The sequence below is a fragment of the Brugia malayi genome, assembly GCF_000002995.4.
Source record: "Brugia malayi strain FR3 genome assembly, contig: Bm_v4_Chr3_scaffold_001, whole genome shotgun sequence".
NCBI lineage: Eukaryota > Metazoa > Nematoda > Chromadorea > Rhabditida > Onchocercidae > Brugia > Brugia malayi.
In genome coordinates this window covers 5,963,304-5,990,194 of record NW_025062477.1, presented here as the reverse complement: position 1 = coordinate 5,990,194, position 26,891 = coordinate 5,963,304, and the positions used below count along the sequence as shown (strand labels likewise).

The 26,891-nt window shown below is 29.0% G+C and overlaps 2 protein-coding genes across 6 annotated transcripts; one reads left to right on the top strand and one right to left on the bottom strand.

The window, feature by feature from the left end:
• Window positions 1-829: 829 nt before the first annotated feature.
• Window positions 830-7,461, top strand: Bm4804 (the record flags this gene model as incomplete). 2 transcript variants are annotated; one of them, XM_001899753.1, is made up of 9 exons in its annotated part: window positions 830-988; window positions 1,070-1,204; window positions 1,817-2,201; window positions 2,666-3,160; window positions 3,736-3,811; window positions 4,307-4,452; window positions 5,470-5,657; window positions 6,616-6,729; window positions 7,153-7,461. In XM_001899753.1, 9 exons carry the CDS (start codon window positions 830-832, stop codon window positions 7,459-7,461), a joined length of 2,007 nt encoding a protein of 668 aa, XP_001899788.1. The 2 variants fall into 2 exon arrangements, with proteins under 2 accessions (XP_001899788.1, XP_042936056.1); XM_043080122.1 differs by lacking the exons at window positions 830-988; window positions 1,070-1,204; window positions 1,817-2,201; window positions 2,666-3,160 and having other exon boundaries at window positions 3,753-3,811.
• A 4,486-nt stretch (window positions 7,462-11,947) lies between these two features.
• On the bottom strand, window positions 11,948-17,966 carry Bm6166 (Chitin binding Peritrophin-A domain containing protein; the record flags this gene model as incomplete). 4 transcript variants are annotated; one of them, XM_043080118.1, is made up of 15 exons in its annotated part: window positions 11,948-12,136; window positions 12,293-12,508; window positions 12,711-12,850; window positions 13,109-13,278; window positions 13,474-13,610; window positions 13,712-13,863; window positions 14,289-14,376; window positions 14,604-14,845; window positions 15,120-15,228; window positions 15,478-15,633; window positions 15,912-16,022; window positions 16,230-16,434; window positions 16,745-16,873; window positions 17,367-17,553; window positions 17,804-17,966. In XM_043080118.1, the coding sequence occupies 15 exons, from the start codon at window positions 17,964-17,966 to the stop codon at window positions 11,948-11,950; spliced, it is 2,394 nt and encodes a 797-aa protein (XP_042936052.1). The 4 variants fall into 4 exon arrangements, with proteins under 4 accessions (XP_042936052.1, XP_042936053.1, XP_042936054.1 ...); XM_043080119.1 differs by having other exon boundaries at window positions 14,604-14,842; XM_043080120.1 differs by lacking the exons at window positions 15,478-15,633; window positions 15,912-16,022; window positions 16,230-16,434; ... (1 more) ...; window positions 17,367-17,553; window positions 17,804-17,966 and having other exon boundaries at window positions 15,120-15,144.
• Window positions 17,967-26,891: the final 8,925 nt, after the last annotated feature.

Genomic DNA, 26,891 nt, shown 5'->3' with positions numbered 1-26,891 from the left:
GCTACGCCTACTTCTTATGAACAACTAAAAGAATGAAACAACCTGTTCAATAGCACGATGACAGCTCACTGTCACCTGTCACCATAAAGGAATTTCGAATTTAACACTCCGGCCAGCCGTTTTGTAAAAGAAACAACACGGCTCGGTTTCTTTCTAATATTTGTTTCTAGTTATCATCTTATTGAATGAGGAGAGGAGATGAGTGGGAGGGGGTAGGGTGTTTCAAACTGGACAAGCTGGGAATATTTTGTTATATCTTGCAGAGAGAGAGAGGAGGGAAAGAGAGAAGAATAAGGGATGATCATTTTAATTTACGCGGAAAATCAAACTATTTGTACTTTGCTGGATAATTTCAGGCATTCCAGATGCTTTTAGGTCAGAAATATTCATTAACGCTTCAAAAAAGTCTTTCTCTTTTATGGTTTTTTTTTTAACTTGATTGAAGTGAATTTGAATTAGGAGTCAGAAAGATTAAATTAGATATAGCATCGTAATTTATTTGATATTTCTGATACCAAAATCCTACTATTACCAGGACCGTAGTGGTGTGAATAGATTAAAGTTTTTTTTGGAATATGCTTAGTTTAGTCTATTGTTTGGCGGCATACAATTAACATATTTATTCTAATGCTTCGTTTTTTTTTTTTTTTTTTTTTTTTTATTTATTTGCATGAATCGTGATCCTTGTATGAATCACAACTAATATATGAAATATTGCAATGTTGCTTATATGTTGCAGGATTATAGTGAAAATAGCTGAAAGGAAAGGTGGACAAACATTATACTGGGGCCAAAACAATAGTTGTACGATCGTTTCTATGCAATTTCTATGAATGGTGCGCCAGGGGGCTCTCGGCAATCGCAGAAAGCACCGCCGGAAGGCGGTCCTATCCGCCAATCTGCTACTGTTCGTGCCCCTACACAACAACAACCTGCTGTTTCGGTGGCTTTTTTTCCGCAACAGAATGAAGCTGGCCCTAGCTGTCAGGTCTTTTTTTATCATTTTCTTGAGGACTATGAATCGCCTTGAGCTTTTTCTAATATTTTTATATAACTTTTATGATTTTAGCCCAGCACTGTTACGTCATCGCAGGCATTTCCTAGTATCGTGCAACAATCGGCCGCATTGAGGGAATCGTTTCCAGTGCTACATTCACCCGCTGTCCAGCATCCGATGGGTTGGCCGCCACAATTTGAAATGCAGGTAATCGCAAGCTATATTGGAAATTAGTTATTTGGTAAATATAAAGAGGGTGCGCTTAGCAGTTTTAAAATTCAAAATTAGCATTATAATAAGCAATGGATGCATGTATAATCTTGCACATTTTGTATGTATTATTTTGAATAACGGATTCTAGTATATTGATACAGTTGTTTGAAATTTCATTCGTAGCGTTGCTCTCTGAAAGTATGAGACAAAATGACTGAGATGGAAAATTTCATATTTGATTATTCTTTGATTACTTTTTATGTAAACTAATAGTGTTTTCTTACACTCGAAATGGTTTTGAACAGAGCAGTTATTTAAGTTATGTTTTGTATTCACTGTTTTATTCTTTATTTTCATAGTTTTATTCTTTATTATCACTGTTTCATATTAAATTTTAATTTTTAAATGTTCCCTACCTCAAAAAATAACTTGTAGTTTTCCGTTTTTCTAGCTTTCGTCCCTTCTCCTTTTTCAGTTTCCGTCTAATAATTTTCCATTGCAGCATCTGGCTGATTCTCTTCATATTTACTTCATTGAGATCCATTCTAAAGTTTTATTTCTTTGACATATTTCATTTCTTAGAATTTATTCAAATACATATTGTAGCTACTGCAGTCCGCCTCTTCACAAGTTGCTGCTGGGTTACGCTACTCTCAGCCATCAACGAGCCAGCAACCGCCATCTGGAACAGATATAACAGTGGGTGTATCACCACTTTCCTCTCTACCTTCTCCTTCCATTTCCAGTGCCTCATTATTAACGGGTATTGGTTTAAGCCCAGGCTCCGGTCCTGTTTCTGGTCCTAGTTCTAGTTCTGGTCCTGATCCTGGCTCATCTGGGCAATCACCACTTCAAATGTTGGGTGCAATGAATCCAGCTCTTTTGGCACAATATCAGGTCATTCTAGCTGCTGCTGCACAACAGCACCAAGCTGCTGTAGCGGCAGCTGCAACATTAGCTGCTGTATCTGGTGGACGTTCACCACAAATTGGTAAGTTTCATTCTCGCTATTAAACAGTACATTGTTTGTATATCATTTTTTGGATATGTTGCTTCTGTCATTCACGTAGATTATATTCTTCATCTCTCAGTACTCTAAACTACGACGACGTATTTAAATCATGTCGCATATTAGCATGTTTTCAAACATAAAGTCCTGGCATGAGATATTTTTTATTTACGTTAATATCATAGCGTGAGTTAAGTCCGCAGCTAATTTGAGTTATGTATTAGTTTATTCAACCTATTTTTACAATCAATGGCCAGCAAAATGGTTCGGATTAACAACATACTGCTAAAAATATGGCTTTTATGGTTGAAATAGTTCAGTCAGTACAGCGACATTTATTTTTAACAAAACATATATAAAAGACTTGCTTTGCATTTTTGAAATCAAATAACAGTACATTTCCAAAATCAACATAATATGATCATTTCAACTTCTGCAATTTTCAGGATCGCGTGTAGGTCAACCTTCGACGCCTGCATTATCTTTTGAGCAGAATTTACAGCGACATTTATTACAGTTACAACAACAGCAGCAACTTGCAGCTTCGGGTACTGCCATCCATTTACTGCCGTCATCACCACTGCATGGTACAACTTTAATGACGCAAATGCATGCTGCATTAGCTGCTGTTGGAGTATTACCACAACCTCCGCAGGCCTTGCCGACTCATACAACTGCTCAACCTACACATCCACGTGTAACACCAGCTGCCGTAACTCAGTCAATGCCATCGTTAAGTGCCGAAATAAGTTCACGTCCATCACGGGTTGAATTCATACAGCCTCAACCACTTCTCTCGCGCGCTGCTGTTGCAACTGCGCGACAAGCTTTATTACTTGCTTCTACTTCTCATGCTGCTGTTGCTGCTGCAACTGTCACCACTATTCCCACACCTTCAGCATCTTCATTGCAACTCTCTACATCACAACCATACTCCCAAGGTTTTTTTGTTACATTTTCTATGTTTTTTTTAAAAATGGTTAATAGTTTATCTTACTAGGAATAGCAAATTGAAATGTGTATTATAAAATCAATGTCACTTGAAGAAAGTGACAGGATGTTATGGCTAGTGAAGTCAGTAAATTAAAATCTTTGAGTAATAAGAATTTTTTAGTAATGATAGATAAGATATGAAAGCGCAGAAACATACTTCGTGAATGTATATGATTGGTTAATTAAAATATCAGTAATCATAAGTGTTGTTGTGAGATCATTCTTTGGTAGTTATAAAGCCTAGTTCATTGCAAATATTATCGCAGAGGTGATATTCCTCCGTTATACTGCGGGCGAAGAAAGTTACCGACGCTGTTGCGTTTTGTTTTGGCATGCATCCTGGCACGATCTCCCAGTCCCAAAATACCGTCACTTTCATTTGTTTATGAGATAAGGGATTAAATTTCTAAGTTTACTTTTGTTTGAGCTTACTTTTATCCTGCGATATGTAATTCTCAATTTAAAGTATTGGAATTTAGTAAATGGCACAACAAAAATAGCGCTTGCATAATATTTTTTATAGCTCTTGGTCGTATTGTAATGATGCCGCCGCCTCCACTGCCTCGTGTTCGTCATGTCTTAACTCAGGAACGTCGCAGGTAATTGTATTGCATTAATCTATGAAAACTTGTTTGTTTAATAGATAATAAATGATTCACACGAAGTGCAGGAAAATTGAAGTCTTTTGAATCTTAATAGTTGATAAAGTAAAGAATGGCATTAGATGAAGTATTTTAGCGATATATCAGTTTGTTATTGATTACCTAATCTGTTTGCTGGTCTTTCTTGCAAAATCATGATTCTTCATTCTTCTTTTGTATTACTGCATATTTTATAATATGTACATTCAATTATATAAGTCCAATTTGTCAGTTTCAGCTCTATATTTCTCGATAAAATTGTAACAGTTTTCTCCTTACCATCACCTTATTTCTGCCATTTTTCATTTCCCTTTGCTTTCTCCAAACAGATTTATGCACTGAAATAGTCTTCTGTGAAATTGTGAAACGTTTACGTCGAAATATATGTGCGGAACAAAACACGTTATTTAAAATTCTGCGTACTTTTTGATTAATTACGAAGTCACTTTATAGATATGCTCCTTATCAACGTCCCACGCCCGCTATTCCGCTGGCCAGTGCTCCGTCAGTTGCTGCTTCTACCGGTGTTCCGGAACCATCGTCTTTCCAAGTGGGAACATTGCCGTCACAACCTTATTATCCTTCTCACTTTATGCGTGGTTGGCTTAAACTCTTTTGTGTTTCAAAGTTATTTTCAAACTTTTGTCGACACGTTGCTTTTACCTTTTACAAGGTCAACCAATAATGTTACTACCATGTTGACTCGTTTTATATTTCTGGTGTACTGGAATAAAATTTTTTCAATACAGAGATTTTCCAACTGAAATTTAATTATTTAGTCTAAGCTCTGGATCGGTAATTAAATTGAGTGTATTACTTAATCCCTACACTTGTGATTGTCAAAGAGAGTGTATGTATAAAGTTCTAATCATGCCTTACTATATTTAAATTTAAACTGGGTGTATCATTTAATAATACTTTCTTTTATCATAGCTGATGGAATTCAGTTTTAGCTTTTATAAATTTCTTAAAAACATATTACTGGATTTATCTCATCCATATTAAAAAAAAAAAAAAAAAAAAAAAAAAAAAAGGCCTCTCTGCATTCATTTTATACGTTTGAAAATTATTAGTTAGTTGGTTTTATAATATCCTGTTTCTGATTCACCTCTCTGCATTCATTTTATACGTTTGAAAATTATTAGTTAGTTGGTTTTATAATATCCTGTTTCTGATTCAAATAAGTTGTTTTCTTTCTTTGCAAAATTTTGTACGGAAAATTTTACATAGAAAAGTTAAGTGGACGAGATTGGATTCTATTGCCGCTCCGAACAAGGTATAAATTATCCGTTACAGGTTGACGTAAGAAGGATAATGTGTTTATAATAAGAACGTACAAAAGGAGTAGGTAAAGTATGCAGTAATTCACTTTAAAATTTCTCTTATGAAAAGGAAAATCAAATTAAACAGAACTCCTGCGAGTTCTTAAGATCCTTCTTAACGAAAAAAATTTTTATATAATTTAAAATTAAAACGGCAAATACATCATTTGCATCTGCTTTTTTGTGCATTTAGCCATCATGGATGTCTTAAAACTAATTTAAAATGTTTGATTTTTTCGAATTCGTCAATAAAGCTTTTGTCTAGAATTCAGCCGATAGCTGTCATTATTGCAGGTACAGTAATACGGCTACAGTCGGGCCAGTTGAAAAGAGTTGAAGAAATGAGCACAGAAGACTTTGTTCTATCTGCAGCAATGAAAACGGATCTCGTACTTTGCAATAGTAGGGTCATCCGAATTCAAGAAACTGAAAAAGATCGTCAGGTCCTCGTTACTTTTGCTGTTGGAGAGCAAAGAATTTTGGTAAGATTTTCAGGAAATTTCTAATAATATATTGAAGAACAGATTGTCATGGCATTAGTTTTTACAAGAGTGACGGGAAATACAGTCGCCATTACCGGAAACCAGTTACACTGAATGGCCAGTGATTTTACTTTCCTGAGACCGATAATTATTGTTCATTTCGGTATCATTTGTGGACGGATATTTCAAGATTTGATTCAAATCTGGGTATTAGATCAGCCCATTTGAAGATGAAAAAGTTATCTGCAAAGAAAGTGATTTTTTCCACCTTCAGATGTTATAATTCTTGCTTCTTAGGTCAAATAATGATTTGCTTAGCATATTTTGATAATATATTTTCCATAAATTTGATTAGCATAATAATAGGTTTGAATTTTATGAAAGTGCATCTTATGGCGCAGACTAACATTAAAACGTTTTTTTCCCAAAATAATCAGATTTTGAAAAAGTATATTTCTCTAAGTTCGTTGAAGAACTTCAGTTGATATTTTAATCACTTATCCTTTTTTCCGAAACTTAATATATTTTAATCACTTATGTTTTTTTCCGAGATTAATAAATGAAAAATGAACGTTTGTCGTTGTTTTGCTGTAGACACACTCTTCCTATTTTACACGTTGAGTTTTTTTTGACGGTTTTCAGACCTGATCAATTATTACCTGGTGCAGTCATAAATAATCTTACCTGTACCATTAAAAATTTATGTTCTTAGACATCGATTTCTTAATATTATGTTTTTTTTGGATACTCAATCTTTAAAAGGGTTTGGATGATTTTGAAAATGTCTTTGAAGGAACACATTTAAAAATTAGTTTTCAAAAAAAATCAGTGGAATCTTTTACGTCTTAAGCTGCTTTTCCATGCCAGTTTCGTTGTATTTCATTACTGTTCAAAAAGTATTTCTTCTATTCTGGTAACAGTTCTGTTCGCAAGTCTAATAAAGTAAGGCATACTTTAGGTAACAATAGAGGCAGAAATCGAGCATCCCTACTTTGTGGTTAACCAAGGTTGGGCATCATGCAGCCCGGAAAGGACGCGTGTTACATACGGATTAATTTGCAGACAGTTAAATGTAAGTTTTTATTATAATGAAAGCACCGTGAAAAAGGGTGAAAACCGGTATGATACGTATTACAAAAATTATATTGTTATTGCAATGCATCACCGCTGTACATTACCCAACTGACTCAAGAAATTTTAATGTCAAACTCACGGGAAAGGAAGTACTGATACTTAAACTTATTTTAATACAGTTATATCAAGGTATTCGTTAATATGTTTGAAGCGATGAAAGCTAGACAAGGCTTTTGAGTGATTAGGTTTCGCACTTTATTTTCTTAGCTTTGATGAACATAATATTTTTATTCATACTCGTGAAAGAGATCACTGCAATGAGAACTGAATTGGTTTTTTGACAACAATAGGGCGATCGTTTTGTATCTTAAATAAGCACTTGGGAACTCGTTTAGTCGTGTCATCAAAACATATTTTGCAGGTGGGTGATGTATGTATAACATTACGTCATGTGGAAGGTGGTGAAACAAGCGGAACAAGTGTCAGGAGTACCATTCGTCCTCATAGTAGCAGTAGAGGAGGATCAGTACCAGGTACATCTGGCATACAGCAATTTTCGCGACCTGCATCGTTAGTACAAGCAACTCGTCAACGTTTACCACCTGTTATTCGTGCTGAAAGAAGGCCTGGTGTTCGATCCGCACCGTCGCATGAAATTCCGACCGAGGAGCTGGCATTGCTTGACATACGTCGACGTCTAAAGCGACGTAGACATAAATCAGCGTTGTGATAGTCGGTTTGTACAGCTACAATTTTTATCTTAGGTTATAAATTAGATTTGATATAATTTAATACAAGCGAAAATTCCATTCAATGAATGCATTTTTTTTGTTTTGAACATTTGAATGATGATTCAAAGTACTCAGATTTTATTAGCAGCTATGAAATCTCTGAATTTCCCCAAAACCATTTTAAATAATTTGTGAATTTGAAACTGTGCATCTTTTTTCTTTATTAAGAATAAAAGGTTGCCATAAAAATAATTGCACTTTGAATCGTGTATTTAAAACCGTTATAACTAGTTTGAGCAAATTTTTGTTAATCCAAGTATTTTGATTAATCAGTTTTTATTAATCCAAAAATTTATAATCTCATCTCTTAAGAATGTAGCATTCCCCATTAACGCTCTTGCTCACTTTTCAAAGATCATTGCAGTACATACTTGATCTCTCTTGAAATTCAAAATAGACATTTTTGACTCAAATAATATCTCTTGAAATTCTAATCTGATATTTGGAACTCAAGAAAACCTCACTAATTTGTTTTTTATAAATCATTTAATTGATTTTGAGTAAGTCAGAGAGAAATCACAGTAGGAAGTTATCAACAAACACCTAAGAAAGAGATAAGTGTCAAAGTGAAGTGAAAATGGATATTTTTATTTTAGAACGATCTGTGCTAATTTAAAACAGTAAGATTCAGCAATGTAGAAGACTGAGCAAATTCAGTTTTCAGCTGTTCCTCTTAATGAATTTTTAAAGAATTCAAGTTTTTTTTTTTTTTCAATTACTTAATTCAAATTGACATAGATATTCTTTTTACCTCTGAAGAAAGCAGATAGGTGTGGAAAATTTTAAAGTATAAAAATCTAAAGCATTATTAGAGAATAAAAAAATTTGCGAAAAGTTTAATACCATTTATTTTGCAGTGTTTCTGTCACATCGTTTGGCTTCTAAATCATTTGCTGTAATGCGAGATTAAAGATCGAACAGTCACAGGGTTGGTTATTTGCTTCTAGTTTTTGCAGAGGACTTCTGGAAACATTTGTTGTGGCAAGTAATAAAAGAGGGTATTATTTATTATTATTGCTCTACCGCTCTTATCATTTTGTCTTTTCTGCTGTTTTTTAGAAATCGTGCATGTATTTGTATAAGATTTTTGTACGATAATTGATAACTGTTAATAACATTAGTCAAAATTGTCATAAAACTTTCCTTTCATCTCTTTTTATTTTTCGATCATTTTTATTATTTATCTTATTCATTTTTTTGTTTAGTACAAATTTTGCTTAGATTAGAAATTCCACTAATAGATTAGAACTAATTGATTACCTTTATAAGCTTTCTTTTCAGTTAGGTGTTTATCTAATGACAAATTTAAAAAATTTATCTTAAGAATGTTCTGATATATTGTAAGGGACGAATTCTATTCTGAAAGAAATAGATTCCTAACAGAAATTAATTAGAGAAATATTATTAGTTCCAGGTTTTATGAACAAAAGTCGATAGTTGTTCATATGAAATTATTGAGCATACTATCTGCTTATCTGCATGTAAAAATTTGTGAGGAATAGTAACAGAAATTCCAAAAATTTTAAAAATTGGGTATTCATCCTTACTCAACATAATATTTTTTTTTCTTTTTTTTTTTTGGAAAACCTACAAGAAAGCAAAATTTGCTTCTCTGTCGAATCCATTCTGTCTTTCATTACTTTTTGAACAATTTTCGAAAATATCGAATGGTATTTCATTTTAAGTAGCTTTTCAGAAAAATAGCCTTACCGTGTTCATGTTTGGGTAGTGTATTTAGCGGGATTTGGGGTTCATGCGCCTTCAGGGAATTAAAGATAGCGGACAATACTCTATCATTTTGCTTTCATTGAACAAGCTGAGTTTGTATTTCTTCTTTCGAGGATCTTATGTCTGGTTAGGTTTTTTAATTTTCGTATCGGGTTACTTTTTTGCATCTTTTTTGCTAGCAGAAGGATGACAGTACATGAATCTGAAATAAGAGGAGAAATACGACTTCAAAAGTTTAGTGAGATTTCTGAAACACTGAATTTTTGTGAGTATTTGGGAGAAGCATATTTTCATTTCCAAAAACGGTATTTCCACGGTTAGAATTATTAGATTTGTTTAGTTGCTGCCTTTTTCATTGTCATTTTAATCTTCTCCAATATAGGTAATAATGCGCACATAGTTTGTCGTGTGTATATGTTTGAATTCTTTAGCATTCACTTATGAAGAGAAGAGAATTTCATGATCATTTTGGGTTAAACCCAACTAAAGGCATTGCCTGCAATGCATATGTTGCAGAGAAATAAGTTAGGACAAAGAAGGATAAAAGCTTTTAAAAACAAATCAGAGAAAACAATTTTACAAGTAGGAAATAATATATTTTTATTTACAACTCGGGTTTGTTATATAGGCATTTAAATTTCTATAAGGATTAGTCTTTTTTTCATTTGAGAGCACTTTAAAAAAAAATATAGGCACATCGAACTTCCGAGTGAAATTATGTTCAGTTTTTCGATTGTAGGTAGCAAGTATAGTAGAAGAATCCCTTGTAACGTTCTATCTGTTAAAGCAATATGTATCGATTTATTTTTTCCAATAATGCGATTAGCGGGTGATCTAGTATAAATGCTTAAAAGATAGTTGGTATTGTATACCTTTTCGGGGTATGCACACTCAACTGTCGAACAGTTTTGGAATAATTTATGCCAATGTAATTTCTGTTCGACTTCATTCTTTGTGTCGTTCCATTTCACAGCTGAACTTTATAATTTTCTTTGTGATAGTTACTGTAATATTTCTATTAGTAGTAGGATTGGTAATGGTAGTAGTAGCAACAGATAGATGATAGTGCTATTGGTTTATGAAAACATTATTAACTGATGTTGTAGTAGGAAAAAACATTCTATAATATGGCTGCTTTTTTCAGCAGCAATGAGAAGAAGTGGTAATTTTGAAAAAATTCTCTCGTTTTTTCAATCTTTTGCTCTAGCACCCACCATAGGTATATATGTATGTATGTATTATTGTGTTCATTATTAATTTCCGTATGTATTATTAATTTCCATCTCGAATGTGATTTTCAGGGGTTCCTTTTCATTTTTCGATTTTTTGTGTGTTTTTTGTGATTTTTTAAAGTATAATTTTGACTTTTTTTTTGTGTCGAATAAAACCAGGGCTCTAATTATACTGCTTTTTTCAGTATAATTTTTCTTTATCTTATTGAACCAACGGATTTTGTACATTCATTATACATGTCATATATGCTGTATGCAGGTGTACATTGAAAATTAATCATCTATATATATATATATATATATATAAAGATGATTTTATATCGAATTAATTGATTAATTAATTTCTGACCAGTTAGTTTATTAATCGCTAGTTTCACACTAATATAGGAAAGACTTACATAAGGGAACAATATTTACGTGTAATATTTGCTGCGCCTGCCGTTTTACTATTAACCGATTTTACTATTATTTATTTTCATCTTTCTCCCTTGTTTTGTTTCATCTTTCCATTTTTTCTCTATTTCATTTTCCCGGTAGAAATGTTAGTTTTCGTGAATTGCTAACCTTTTCAGATTGCCAAAATATAACTTTCCCACTGATTATATTATTCGCTGTGATAATTTGCCATTTCTGTTTCTCTTATTTTATTTCTCCATCATTTTTTGTTTATGCAGGAGGAGAAATTCATATTTTATCAGAAATTCCTTTGTTAGCTTATTTCTTTCTTTGCTGCATCCTTTCTCTCTTTTCTTCGGTCTATGTATTCAAGTTTCTTTTTCAACGTGGTTTTATTATGTATATCAGGGAAAATTTAAATTGCTTAGAGTAGAATTTTCTGATTAAAGAAATTATTCATTGTGGTTCTTACATTTTCTGAAAAAAAAATTCATTCCTATGTTTGTATAAAATGAATGGTGCATATGGGCAAAATATATATCACACGAACCTATGAGCAGCAAATGCCAAATATATGAAGTCATACCGGCCTACTTTTGGTTCGTATGACTTTACCCAAATTGCATTATTAAAAGTTAAAATTTGTGAATCCCAGTATTTTACCAGCAGTTCTGGTTATATTCTTGTGACTATAATACGTACGGATCATTTATGTTGTAGAAGCCTTAATGGCATTTGTCTTAAATTCACCACGATTCTTTGTTTTGCCTCATTTTCACTGGCTTTGTGCTTGTGTGACTTATTTATATAGGATCTTTTTCATCCTGTGCATCACTTCCTTGCTTCTTTCTGTAGGAAAAGCCGTCCAGAAAAAATCTAAATAGGATTTTTTTTTTCTGAAATGGAAAGAATTTTCAGTTTCTAGCATAAATAATAAAATATGAAATAAGCAAAAGAATTTCACATACAATATGCTAAATGTCAATGTCAAAAATCGGAAAATACTTGGAGTTTTCAGAATCAATTTGAATCTGAAATCCATTTTTGCGAGCGAAAAGAATTTTAATGATTACAGTAAGACATGAGTAATACGATTTTTGCAGGAGTCATCATCAGGAAGCCAGTCGCATGTCGTTTTTTCCATATTCCAGTATAATTTATCTGGACAAGCTTTGGAGACCCATTTCCCATGAGCACATTGGTAAAATTTGTGACAGTCGTTTGGGTCTGCTCTATAACCAGTAGGACCACCGCTTTCCTGAAATTCCTTTTTTTTTTTCATTGCTAAACGCAAATAATACAAAAATACCTAAATGGATTATACACTCCTCTTTAAGAGAGTAATTATGCATCGGTAATTAATGAAGATTTTAAAAACTAAATTTTTAAAAATTTTTTTAGGGAGAATTCGCACCTTGCAAGTTTCGTACCTTTCGCCATCAATAACACTATCTCTTTCACATCTTCTTTTGCTAGGAATATAAACTAGGCCATAAGGACAGGAATATGATTCGAATTTACCATCACTGCAAATTTGATAAGCAGTGCGGTCCTGTTTATCAGCCTGTATAGTATCTTCGGTGCAGCTTCCTTCTGACATGCAAATTGTATCTCGTACGCAATAGCCACGCTTAAAATTTTCTTTTGCTAAAAATAATAAGAAGGAATAAAAGTACAAGAAAGGAATGGAGGAGTATTTCAAAATAATTTAAATTTTATAAAGAGTTTAAAATTAATAGAATAGATTGATATTTGCATTTGTGCAAAGAAACTGTTACAGTCAACAATAAGAATGAATGTCTGTAGGATGCTTAAATGAATGGATACGAGACCTTTTTATCAAATATTGCACCATTCCAGCAAAATTGCTGTTGAAATCGACCCTGTCTACAAATAAAGTAACGCTTACAGTTGATATTATCAGCCAGGACACTGCCCTCTTTGCATGATGACGATAGTGCTGATAAGATTGCTGAAAAAGATTGTCATAAATTTGTCGTTTCTGTAGCATTTTCATTTAATCTCTGAATAAAGTAGTTGGAGTAAATTTTCATAACAATAACCATACAATGATACTATCTCAAATGATATTGATTGCTGCAGTAATGATTGCAATATTCGTTTGTCACATAGCACGTGAATGTTACACCATTTTAATAGCATGAATTAAGGGAAAATAATTAAAAATAAGAAATTAAGAAGAAAAAAAGAAAAGAAAACTTTTACGAACCATTATTATCGTTGTTACAATGTACTGTTTGACAATATCCATCAATGAATTGTCGATTATTTTCACATACTTTCCTCTGCCATGTACCATTGATACAAATTTGATAATGACCACATATTTCACTTTCAATTATTCTTCCATTACGACAACGTGATAAATCACAATGATATCTAAATATGAATTAAAAAAAAAAAAAAATTCATTCTTAATTGTCTTTTTTTAAGTGCAATACTAAATCCTAATCACTCAATTTAATTTCAAATGTTTAAAATTTATGAAAGAAAAAGTAGAAAAAAAAAAAAAAAAACTGTATTATTATACAATGTTTTTCCTGATAAGTAATAATAATAGTTTAAATTTCTTACTCTTTTTCACATTTTCCACTTTCATCATTAAATTCATGATTACCATTACAATATCGATCCTTATATTCATCCATTGTACATTCAAAATATCGATTACAGTCATATTCATTACGAATTTTACTACCAAACTGACAAGGCTACAACTGTGCTTCCGTTATTTTATAAGAAATATGATTAGAAGGTTGTAAATTATGAATTTATTAATTCTGTTATGAATAATTAATTTTAATTAAATTACCCTATGTAGCTGTTGATTCTCTTCCAACATTGTTTCTAATTGAAAAAGTGATACTGATGGATCAGTAATATCGTTATCTATTACACTTAGATAATTATTATTGTTCGATGATAAGCATTCATTCGAAATAACACACTTCTTCGTAATTACGTCTAAATAATAAGTAAATTAACAATTCACTTACTTTTACGCTTGTAAAAATATAACGTTAACTATAATAATTTTTTATGTGAAACCTCAATTTTTGATCAGTTTTTTTTCTTGTTGAATTTTAATTTATTTCTAAAAGTTGAAAAAAGACTTTAAATTAAAAAAAAAACATTAATTTAATTCCAAAAACAATAAAAAACTTAAGGTTTTCCATAATTAGTAGTTATTGTACTTTCTTTAATTCATATATGTTAAAAATATAGCTATTCGGCTTAACATTGAAATAATTAAACGAAGATTAATAGCTCAGTCTTTCCCTTTCTATCTGTTTCTCTTCCTCTCTTTCTATTTCTTCTTTCGTTAAGTTTTATTAAAATAAGATATTGGATGTTTAAAAAAAGAGAATTTTCATTTTTAAAAAATTTACCAAAAGCATATCCCGGGAGGCATTTCATTGTTATCCAAGAACCTTGCAGACATTTCAAATATTCATTGCATATATCACCAATCAAATACTAAAATTTAATGTTTTGTTTTTTGTTTTGTTGTTTTAATAAATTACTATTTTAAAAAATAGTAATTTACTAAACTAAATCAATCAATCATTTTGCCAAACATCTCAGATAAATTTTCAAGCAGCAACAAACGTACTTTATTCTTTTATTCTAGCATATTTTTAAAAATTATGTTTTTTCAAAATATATTGAACAAATGTAAATGGAACTGAAGAATGACCCTTGACCTGTCCATGATTGCATTCTACACGCTTGAATGCTTTACAATCAGTGATATGATAACAACGTTTTAAATTTTGATTCCAAAAAGTGCCAACTTCACACCACATACTCGTCCACCTTCTTCCGTTGCATATCGCATAATTTCTGCAGTCTTGCGGATTAGCTACCGTATCACCTTCGTCACATCTCTCTTCCGCTTGCCATGCGACATTGTCACTATGATGGCGGCATACTTTACACAATTCTGCTATAATATTCATTATTTGATATTAAATTACATCCTCGGTAATAATACTATTTATCACCAAAGTTAATCTATAATTAGAATAAAATATTGCACCTACAAAATATCAATGAATGATATATTCGAATTAACTTAGATTAACTAAATTTATTCATATAGATTATTTGGGAAATTCATCAACTAAAAGATTTCTGCACAAATAGCAACTGAAAATCTAAACCAAATTTTATTCAAAATCTTAAAAAAGGAAATAAATTATTAATGATAGAATAATTACCAGCCGGATACGCCACACATGACATTTTATGCCATTTGCCACCAGAACATTGATAATAAAATTTACAATCAAAACTGTCAATAACTGCGCCCTCTCTACATGGTTTATTCTATAAAGAAATGTATTATAAAGATATATGAGAAACGTTTTATCGAATCTCTACTAAATGAATTACAAATTTGAATTCATTTGAACAATTACTAAATATGGTTTTGTGTTATTGAATTTCGATTTTTCATGATAATTCATGACACTATCAGATTTTTTATCACTTTATATCTATTGCAATCTGATCAGCAATTTCACTTCTTTTGATCTATCTTCTTCGATTTCAATCTTTCACAAAGAAAAAAAAAACCGATGAAGATAAGCAATTGTTATCGGGAATGCACAATAGCGCTCGATTGTCCCATCGATAAAATGGTGGACAGAAACGATGCTCAACGATACCATTCGACGAACAGATCAAATATTCGTTGCATTTCAATTGAAACGACGTGCCCACTTTACATTTCTACAACTGACTAAAGATATTACAAAACATCATTTCATTTCTTATAAAATCTTGCTATTTGATTTAAATTTCAATTTCTATCCAAAAATTCCTATCAAATTATGCAAAGCATGGAAATAAAATAATTGAAAGGTGAAAGATAACATTACTGTTTTATATTTGTAAAATTAAAAATACATGAATTTAGAAAGTTGTAGAAATAAAAGTAGTTCAATTTAGAAATTGTTGATAGTAGTAAATATATAAACATTTTGATTTAGATAACAACAAATACTAACAAATGGATGAGCACAGGATGGATCTGCTTGACACATTTGATTAGCTTCAAAATAGATCATTCCAGTTGGGCAGGTACGATCCTCCCAATGACCATTCTGACAAACAGAATACTAAAAAATAAAATTTTATTAATTAATGAAATTTCGCAGTAATTCTTTCAAATTTGATAATATTTTTAATCCTGATTGTAATAGAAAAAAAGAAAAAATTGTCATTCCTGTCAGACTTTTTAAATATTTACCCTAACTATACGATCAAATTTGTTACACCAAAAAGAATTTAAAATAAAGATGGTAAGAGAAAATCGAATTAATCACTTCATTGCATGAATGAAGTGAGATATGTCGTTTCTGGCCATTTTGACACTTCCAGCACTCACTACTAGTCTGATACATTGGTACGCAGCGATCGTTAAAGAAGATGAAACCTTCGGAGCAAACGAATTTCTCTGGTACTTGGTCTCGACAATATACGAATTGTCTGTCACAATTACCCAACGATATCGTTCGCCATTTTCGATTTCTAAAACCAATTTATGCTTGATATTCGTGAATGTATTCTCATTTCTCTTAAATATAATCATAAATCCACGAAAGATTAGTGAAATAAATGAACCGTGAAAAAAAAAAAAAAAAACAATGTAGTAATGGATTGCAAATTTCACAAAATTTTTCATTAGCATAAAATTATATCATTACTAAAATAGAAAGAGTAAGCTACTAAATATACGTAATATCTAGGATTATAATTTCTCAAAACTCTTTTTCTATATATTACAAAAAAACATGTGGGAAGTTATTTTTTAAATTTATATTTTTAAAATTAAAACTACTTGCATAAATCTGGCATTATGCAATGATCTTTGTTGTTTCGTTGTCTACATTTTCGCAATTTTACATCATAAATGAATCCATTTTCACAATAAATAATATCTTTAATTAATTTGCCACACCCAACATACCTAAATTTTCCTGGCATAACTAGTAATTTTAATAAATTGCAAACATTCTTCAGGAAAAAATCTCCTACTCTCTTGTTTTACTTAGCAAATTTCAATTACTACTTCAATAATGATATGGCATTGGGATTTACTATCAATGATAGCAGTTAGTACTTTTGCTAAGTTTTTTTTCTAATTTGAATATTTTCTTTTTTAAATAAATGCCAGTTATATTTATTTAAATAAGGCGATTTATTAATGCAAAATTCGAAAATTTGTCGTGTCAGAAATTTGTCGAATAACATATGATAATTTCGATATTAAATTGTTCAATTAGTACTTTACTTAACTGATATAAATTTAGAATGCTTTAAATTCTTTATTCTAATAAGTCATTGTTTTCAACGAAATTTTCAAAAATTGAGCACTTAACTTTCAATGCTTTACAAGTTCAAAAACTTTCAAATTTAAAGAAACAAAAGTAATATGATTAAACCAAAATAATGAAATTCACCAACTGGTGCATTGTATCTTCGGAAGCATCATTACTCTGTTATTCCGTTTTGTTAAGTATTGCTGATCACAGTATATTTCAATGGCATGTTGTCTTAGAGGAGCAGATTGTTTCATTGAAATTTTATCGGATGCACAACTTGGAGGATAAACAAAGCAACCGAATGGTCGTCTTAACATTATCATTCCTATAGAATAGTTCAGTAAAGATAAATAAATGAAAAAAATGCTTCAATTTGTTTATTCTTAAATTACAAACCAAAATTAAACATAGAAAACGAACAAAAACAAATAATTTCGCGAAAAATTACTTACATGAAAAGTTGTTTATAAGTTAGCAAGAAAATTTGCACCTATTCGGTAAAGAATTACAGGTATTGTAAGCGACAAATTTAAACATAAATATAAGTATATAAGCTAGTAAAATTTTATGCTTACCTGGTAGACATGTGATTGCAAATCCTTCGTTTTGATTTTTGCAGACATATGCTTGTCGAGAGCATATAATCTTTGGAAACATATATATTCCAGAACCACCATCATAACAAAAATTCATTTCCTGCAAAGAGAAAAGTTGTTGATGAATGACAGAAGAAGACATTGCACTTAATCAGCTACAAAAAAAAAATTCCATTTATTTTTGATTTAAATCAAATTTGTCTCTATTTTATTTAAAAACAACCATTACAGTAAATGGAAAATTTCATTAAAAATTTATTTAATTATTGTTGTAGCAATTATTTAAAATACCTCAAAAAGCATTTCTGTTTCAGAATTAATTTTTCCCATTCGTTGGCTCCATATGTTTATACAATTATTTCGTGGAATTTCACAAAATGCTCCATTAAAAATCTACATAAAAAAAAATTTACACAATTTCTAATTTCAACTTTTTTTCATTAATATTTGTTGACGATATATTAAAAGGTTCAAATTTTCATTATTTATTACAAAATTGATTAAATAATAGTGTAAAAATGGCATAGTATAATTTGACGAACTTTTCCAATTGGACATTCCTCAAGAATAGCCAATATGGAATGACCAGTTGAATTATAGAAACATCGAATATAAGCATTGCTACAAGCGCCAAGTGAAATCAATGAATGTCCATCACAAATTTGTTCAAAGATGATGCGTTCTGGATCGTTAGGTTCGTAAAAAATGTTAGAATTCAGATGAGAAATGCAAGTAACAATGTAAGGTGATAAGCTAAATGATTTTAAAGAAAACTTATCAAATTATCATATATATTCATTTGATGTGCAATTGTTTGTACTCGATTCCATGAAATTCTTTTCTAAAACAAGTCACGTCTTATTAAATTTTCTTTAAAAAAAAATGATTGAAATGAGACTGATATGAATGTAGTCCTTGAAATGACACTTTCACTTCTTATCAAATGGTCGAATTTTCCTTCATTTCATTATCTCGAATTTAATCTAATTTTTAACTTATTGTTGATTATAACAAAACACTTAGCATCATTATCTTTATGATAAGCATTGTATTATAATTAATTCTACACAGTTTTTTCTGGAGTTGAATTCTAACTTACTTAAATTTTAGTCCAAATAATTCAGCTTATATAGCTTAAGGAAGTGTAATTTAAATTTCAGTGAATTTAAAGAAAAATATCTAATTTAAATTTGAACAAATTATTAATAAGCTTTAATGTTTCTGTCCATTTTTCTCTCTTCTAATCAATATTTCTCTCTTTTATCGACCTGGTAAATAAAATGTTTATAATTTAATCTGTTGATCAACCACCTAATAATTAGTGGCAATCAGATAAACTTTTATGACTGAATAAAATAAGACTTTTGTCATTTAATGATTTGGAACACTGTTAAATTTATCGATGAAATGAAATCGTCTTACCATGTATTGTTAATTAATATATTACACAGCAATAATAAACACATTATACTAATACTAATTAGAATTTTTAAAACAAATGAAGCTTTCTTTCAGTCATTTCAAATTCCTATCGATTTTGTTCAAAAGAAAAAAAAAAATGTAAATGTCATTTTTGATAAATCGACAAATTTCGAAAATTTTTTTTTCATAAAATACCTTTTCAAGAAATGAATAATTACTACCTTAGAAAAATTGAGTGTTGGAATGCAGCAAACAGTGATAAATAAGCAAATTATCAATATGATAAATTTGTAATTTCCCATTTCTTCAACAACTTTCAAGTTAGAAATCTTTGGTATTGTCACACAATTAACTGCAAATTTTTAAAATTAATAACTTCTGGTAGACAAATTCTCCAATAATTTGTTGATTGTATTGCAGCAGCAGCAAAAAATATATATATATATATATATATAATGACAAAAATTGAGGTTTATATGTTTTTGAATGAAATTAATTTAAAGTTCAAAATGAAACAAAAATTTGTTACAGAAGAAAAAATTCATTCATTTTGATGATTAAGCAATAATTTCCTTTTCTTCTTTTGTAAAAGATTATTATTTTTTCTTTTGAAAAAGTCAAAAAAATCCAAATAATTTTCCCTTAATTGTTATCAATAACATTTTCCGGATGCATCCATCTCCGTTTCCGTTTCCATTCTTTCCCATTTCAATTGTTTTACTGCTTATAAGATAATATTTTTTAGCATTATTTAAATATCAAGAAGAAATTTTATTTTTTATTACTTACTTTGCTTACCAAAAAATGGGAACTATTAAATAATAAATAATTTAAATAATTTTTTTTTGAATTTAATGAAATTTTTATATTATTTTTAGTTTTAAAAATTATCTCGATATTTAAATTCTTATTACTGTCTTTCTCTATTGTTTTGATATTTGTTACTTCAAATTAGAAGTTATTATTTTTGCTATTTTGATTCAAAAGGATTTTTGTAATATTTTTGTTTTTTTTTTTTCTCATTTTTTAAATGTTATTTTTAATTTCAATGCAAAATATTATTTATAAAGTAACATTTTAGTTAATTTGGTAATTTTTTGTGATATTTTTATCCTTTTGAATAATATTTTTGTTTTTTTTTCTCATTTTTTAAATGAGATATGTTTTTTTTTTTCTCATTTTTTTAAATTTAGTAAGTTAGTATGCTTTTAGCATAATTTTTAATATGTTTGATTGTAAATCACTTTACTTTTTTTGGCTTTGAATTTTTTTTTTTTTTTTGAAATTTGAAAACTTTTTTTTAGTTGTGTCTTTAACTTTTAAAATAAAATTTATAGAGCTTTTAGTTACTTTTTCTCAATTTATTTTTAAAGATTTAGTATATTTTTAATATGATCTATATCTACTGATTGAATTTGTCGTTTTTTTTAGCTTTTTAGTTTCTTATTAGAATTTTTTATTTACGGTAAAAAGCTTTTTTTGTTTGATATGCTTTATTCTTTTTATTTTAATTTTCTGTTTTTTTTTTTTTTTTTTACTCGATGATAAGTAGGTTTATGTATCTGAGTTTTAAAATTGTTTTAGTTTTGCTTCCACTCATAATTTTGAGATTTATTTATTTATTTTTGGTTCTTTTATGAATATCTTTTTACAGTTTTTTCATATTCATAGTGTAGCTCGTTTGTTTCATTTTATTTTAAATTCTTTTTGTTTTAAAAATGGATGGCTTAACTGTTTTAGTGATATTACTGATTTGATTTTACTTTTTTAGTATTATTAGTAGCAATAATGTTTTTACTCATAATTTTGTTTTGATTTACAGTAATTATTTGTCCTTTCAAAGTTCATAGTTGAATTGATAAATGAACATTTTATAATTTGTATGATTGATTTTATGATTAACAAAAATGAAGTAAAACATTCCAATTAACTGTGAAAGATAATTGCATTAATTTATTCGCTTTATACTACATAGTAGAAATTCTTTTAACGTAAAAATCTCATTTAAATAATTTAATTGTTTTAGCTTACAAATTCTACTCGGATTATAATATTTCCATAATTTTTTAAAATGGCTGAAAAAAAGCAAGGAAAAAAGCAGAAACAATGTTTAAGCGAAACAGCAAATTTTAATTTCTTTAATAAAAGATATCATATCAAAACCAATTCATTAAATCTTATCTATCAAATAAATTAACCTTGTTAGCATAGCCATATGACAGATAGATAGATAATGGTGTCACTATCATTTTATTTAACAGATCACATTTATCAGTGGTATAAATCTCATTTCCCTTTTACAAACATCGAATACAGAAATGCGCAAGGTCACTCCAAATGGCATACTATTACAGCAACTCCTCCTTTCATATAAATTTCTCGTCAAATATTTCATTGTCATTTTTAAATTTTTGTTCCAACAATTGTCTTCACAATTGATTACTTTCTTTAAAATTATCATTTAAATGTACAAAATTCATATAGTATTATTTTAGTAGTAAAAATTATTAAATTCATTTCTTGTCATGAAATTATAAAAGTTTTTCTTCTTCTATTTTATTGCTTATTTTATTTATTGATCTCTTTGCTTTGTTTTGAGCAATTTATGTATGTGATTTACATATTATGATAATCATTTGTATAGTGGTTTATCACATATCTTGTACGAATTTTAAACTTAGCTATATTTAATAGGCTAATTTTGACATAGCTGAGTCTTTTTTTTTTGTCTTGCATCATTAATATTTTATGTGAATTTTTAAAATGTTCAAAAAGAACAAAAATGTCGATTAGTTTAGCTATTCTAGAAAAAGAAGTTTTAAACTAAATTTTAGATAATCGCAATTGTTATTCGCTCGTTCCACTTCACACACTCTGTGTGTATTGTTTTGAAAAAAAAAGAAAAAAAAAACGGTTATTTACATTACCTGTAATTATTTCAATTTTTAAAGAAATAAACCTTTCATTGGATATATTTTCTTTAAAAATGCTAAGAAAAAGGGGAAGGGAAAAGAAAGAAAGAAAAAAGAGAAAGACAGAGAGAGAGAGAGATGGATTTTTCAAAAAAACTGATTGTTGGTTACTTTACGCAGTCTCACAAAATGCATCTCATAAGATTGAATTGTCCTTGTGTGTTAACAAAATAAAATTTTACACAGGAATTTTTTGTTGAAGAGTAAATTGATAGTTTGAAGGAAATGAGAATGGCGCAAAAGAAATGTAATGTCCTTTTATAGGTAGCGCAAAAGTAGAAGTATCTATCTCTTCTAGATTTTTTATCTATTCTTCATCCAATTCTATAAAGCGGAAAAAATGACCTAATTTTTTGGCATTTTTTAATTTATATTTTCTTTTTTCTTTCTCTTTTCCCTTCTTTTTTGTCAATTTTAGAAATTCTGTATCAATTGTATAACGTTTATTTATCTAATGCGCCTTTCGTATTCCATAGGAACATTTTCCGCCGCGATCTATTTTTTGACACCTTTGACACAAGTTTTCTAAAATGTGCATTCATTGCAGTACATTTATGTTTACTTATCAATAAATTAATATTAAAGACTGTACTTCTAGTTGTGTATTCTTTACATGGGATGCAAATTTGAATTCAAACAAATGTATTATCATTTATCTTCATTTGTTTTGTAATTAATTAGTCTATAAAATTTTTAAACCATAGTTCATATGAAAATTGCTAATTACTAGCATAAAATTGAATCAACTAAATATTTCATCGCCAATTCATTTCCTCTTTCGAGCAATTTGGTAATGATATTGACGATGTTGGTGATATTGATAACGATAATGATTATATAATGTTGATGATTATGTGATGACAATGACAATGATCATAAAGAGAATGAGCGAAACAAATAATGATTATAAGAGCTGTGAATTATTCACAGATAAGAATTTAGGAAGATTTATTGATAGGTAATTTTCATAGCAAATTTAATTCAAAATTATAATTTTGTCCCTTTTAGAGAAAAACCGTAGCGCTATGAATAAAATTTATGCGATGAAATTGCCATGAAACTTGTTTTTTCGTCCTTTCTATTCTCATCCTTCTTCTTCTTTTCATTTCTTTAAAAAGATTCTCAAACTGAGCTCAACATGTTACTTTTAGAAAGTTATAAAAAAGTCGAAGCGGAAAAATAACAATAAAAATTCCTTAACAATTGTGTATAACTATTTCATCACAAAATAAAATACTGCACTTCATCACTTCATTATTAATCCTTACACTACATTTGTTTATTATTATTCTTAGTTATTATTACTATTACTATTATATTTACTTATATTATCCTTCTTATATTACCTGTTATATTGCTTTCCTTTCTTTTTCATATGACATGTTGCAATTAATTTAACCAATGTGAAATTAAAATGATTTATATCTCATACCATTGCTACCTATGTACTAAGATTATTTAATTCCACTTTGTTATAACATATACCTGTTGTATATATGTGTTGCTATACTGGTAAGTTAGTGACCAGTATAGCTACATCAATAAAGATAAACAGTCAAGAGCTAATTACTGATGTAGCTGTAATGATCATTAAACTTTTTAATTCCATTATTTCCATTACTTCAAGTTTTTTTTTGAAATTTAATTAAGTATAATGAAGCTATAATGAAATATGCGCTATTAATGATAACATTTAGAAGAGAAAGAAAGAGAAAGAGAAGGAGTCATAACTGAATTAAGAAGAAATCAAATTATATTCTTGTTTACATAATAGGGTTAAGCATAAAACACGTTTCTTAAGATGAGGAAGCTGTTTAGGTAAACAACAATACACCTCCTTCCTTCATTCATTTCATATTTTGTTTATTTTCCATCAATTTTTCTATTTTTCGCTTGCAGCTTTTTTCAATAAAATCTTCATTCAAATTAGTTGTTATTTTTAATTACAATTATACAATTATAAATTGTCACATTTTTTTTCTATAGTTTACCAAAAATACATTTTGTCTACCATTTTATTTTAATTTTAGTTTTTTAAAAGCTTTTCAAAATAAAACATTACTTAGCATTCGTTTTTAGGCGCTTCAAAGTTCAATTTTCAATTTGATAAATTTTTACAGAAATTGTCGTTGTTCTTAGCATTTCTTGATTTTTTTTATTGGAAAGGAAGAAGGAAGAGAAGACTTGATCGATAGTTTTCCTTCTACTATTACTTCATTTTTTTTACAAACAAGAAAAAAAAAAATTCAAAATAAGGTCATTTGCAATGGATGTTATTACACATTAATTAAAGGCATTGTTTGTTCGAAGATAAAGAATGTGACTTAAGATTTCATTTAAATTAATTCCAATTTAACATCATCCATCCGTTTCAGTCATTTTTGTGGCTTTTTGTAGTGGTCATGTAGAACTGAATACATTTAAGTTAACAATACTGCTTGAATTATGATTTTAACAAACCGGATAGCCAAATCGGAATGCATCAAACAATGTGACAATTAAATATGGATGTTGGCACATTAAATAAAGCAACTTTTTTTTTTTAAAACTATTACTTAGTGTTAGCTTATTTTATATACTTTTATTGTAAAATTATGTGAATAATTTTTCACCTAGTAGACTCTTGCATTTCTTCAGGTCATTCCTGTTATAGTAATATTTCTATTCATTCTTAATTATATCTTTAAAAAGAAATATAATTCGTCATATTTTACTTCATATCAATATAATTTTTCGAATTAAAACTTTTGGTAGTTCAAAGTAGAATATGCTAAAATCTATTACTCTTATCACTTTGATAAATGTAATTTAAAAAAGATCACATAGTTATTAGTTAGTAAAAATAATTTAATTATTTGATAAAGTTTCCCACAAATTGTTATAACTACAAATGATAATAGAAGTCATTGCTATAATCACATGAAATCTTATTTATATCGCTTTTCTGTTATTTTGTATTTATATCCTATTTTGCTTGAATATCACATGAAGAATTTTCATCTGGAAATGGAAAAAAAAGTTCAAAAAAAAGTATAAATATAATAAGAATTTCGATTTAAATAAGTTTTACATAACTTTTCTTGTTATTAAATTTTTGGAAGAGATTCTTCTGTCCGCTACGATGTAAATTCAATGCAATAGCTCAAACTGAGTTTTTATTTTGCTACTTAACATACAGTTAACGGTTAGTTTTTTTTTTTTTTTTTTTTTAATAGGAATAAGATGATAATATGCATAACAAAGAGTCAATGCGGACAATTCCGGTAAATGATAAAGTTTGTAAATTTAGTGAGTAGTTAAAATAAGATAATTTTGATGGTTTAAATTTAAATACCTGAAATTTCGAAATAACTTGTTATGTATATCATTATATTCCTATTAATTAAAACTAACTCTTAACTGTACGTTAAGTAACAAAACAAAGACTTTGAATAAACTGAAGTTTCATTAATAAAACTACGCGAAATGAAAATTAAAAAGAAAGTATGCATGGAGTGAAAAAAAAGGAAAATAACTTCTGAAATCTTTAATTTTAGAATTGAATAATATCTTTTCTGAAATTACAAAGTACTGACTGATGCTTCATTATAATAAATTTCATTCACATCTATAATATCATTCTTTCTAATCAAAAATACGACGAATACACTGCATCGGTATTCATAAATGCAACAATCATATTTGACAATCTTGTTTTAATATTGGCTATTTTAGAAAATCACTTTTTCATGCAGCTCATTGATAATTGCTGTCAAGTTTTGTTTGAAGAAAATTGTCGTCATTGGTTTCGACACTTCTCCTATCATTTCTTTTAATCAAATTCTCTGATTGGCCTCTCTGTAAAGGTCAATAGAGTTTAATTTTTTTTTTTTTTTTTTTGTTAGTGGATGTAGGAAATTTGCCACTTCTCTGTTTTTCACCTCTTCATTTCCTCTATTCCTTCAGTCAAATTTACCCACTTCATTCGCCCATTTCGAATCTTCTCTTTTCCACCTCACTTCACATTCATCTTTTGCTCTTTCATTATTGCTGATATTTTCCATACCAACTATTAAGTCAAATTATTTAATCACTTATTTACTCACTTACTTACTCGCTCTTTTATTTCTTGTTTACTTACTTGAATTAAGGGAAATAAAATTATTTATTTATTTATTTACTTGCTTATCTGCTTAATCTGTTTACTTTCTCCTTCGGTTCTTAACAGAAGAATGAATCAAATAAAAACAAAATTATTTATTTTTTTATTCATTCATTCATTCATTTATTTGCTTCCTATAATATTTGATAGAATATCAAATCGAACTGAAATAAAATTTATTCATTTTTAATTCACTTGTTTATTTTCTTTCTTAATGCTTGATAGGATCGTAAATAGAGAATGAGCAAAAGATTAACAAAGAATTAGTTCAGAAATAGATGGAAAATGAATTGCTAAATGTACAATTAAGATGGAATCTCATTCAACAGAAAAAGAAAAGGATCTTTTAGAGCTTTTTATAAAAATCTTTCTTCAATGCTTTTAACAAAAATGGCAAAACTTTCCATCGAAACTCAAATTTTAACAAAATTATAATTCAAAACATTTTCTTTTTTCGTTTTATGTTTTCATTTTATACTTGGAATTAATTCCAATTAAAGAATGACTGACACATTTCGAATTTCTTTGTATT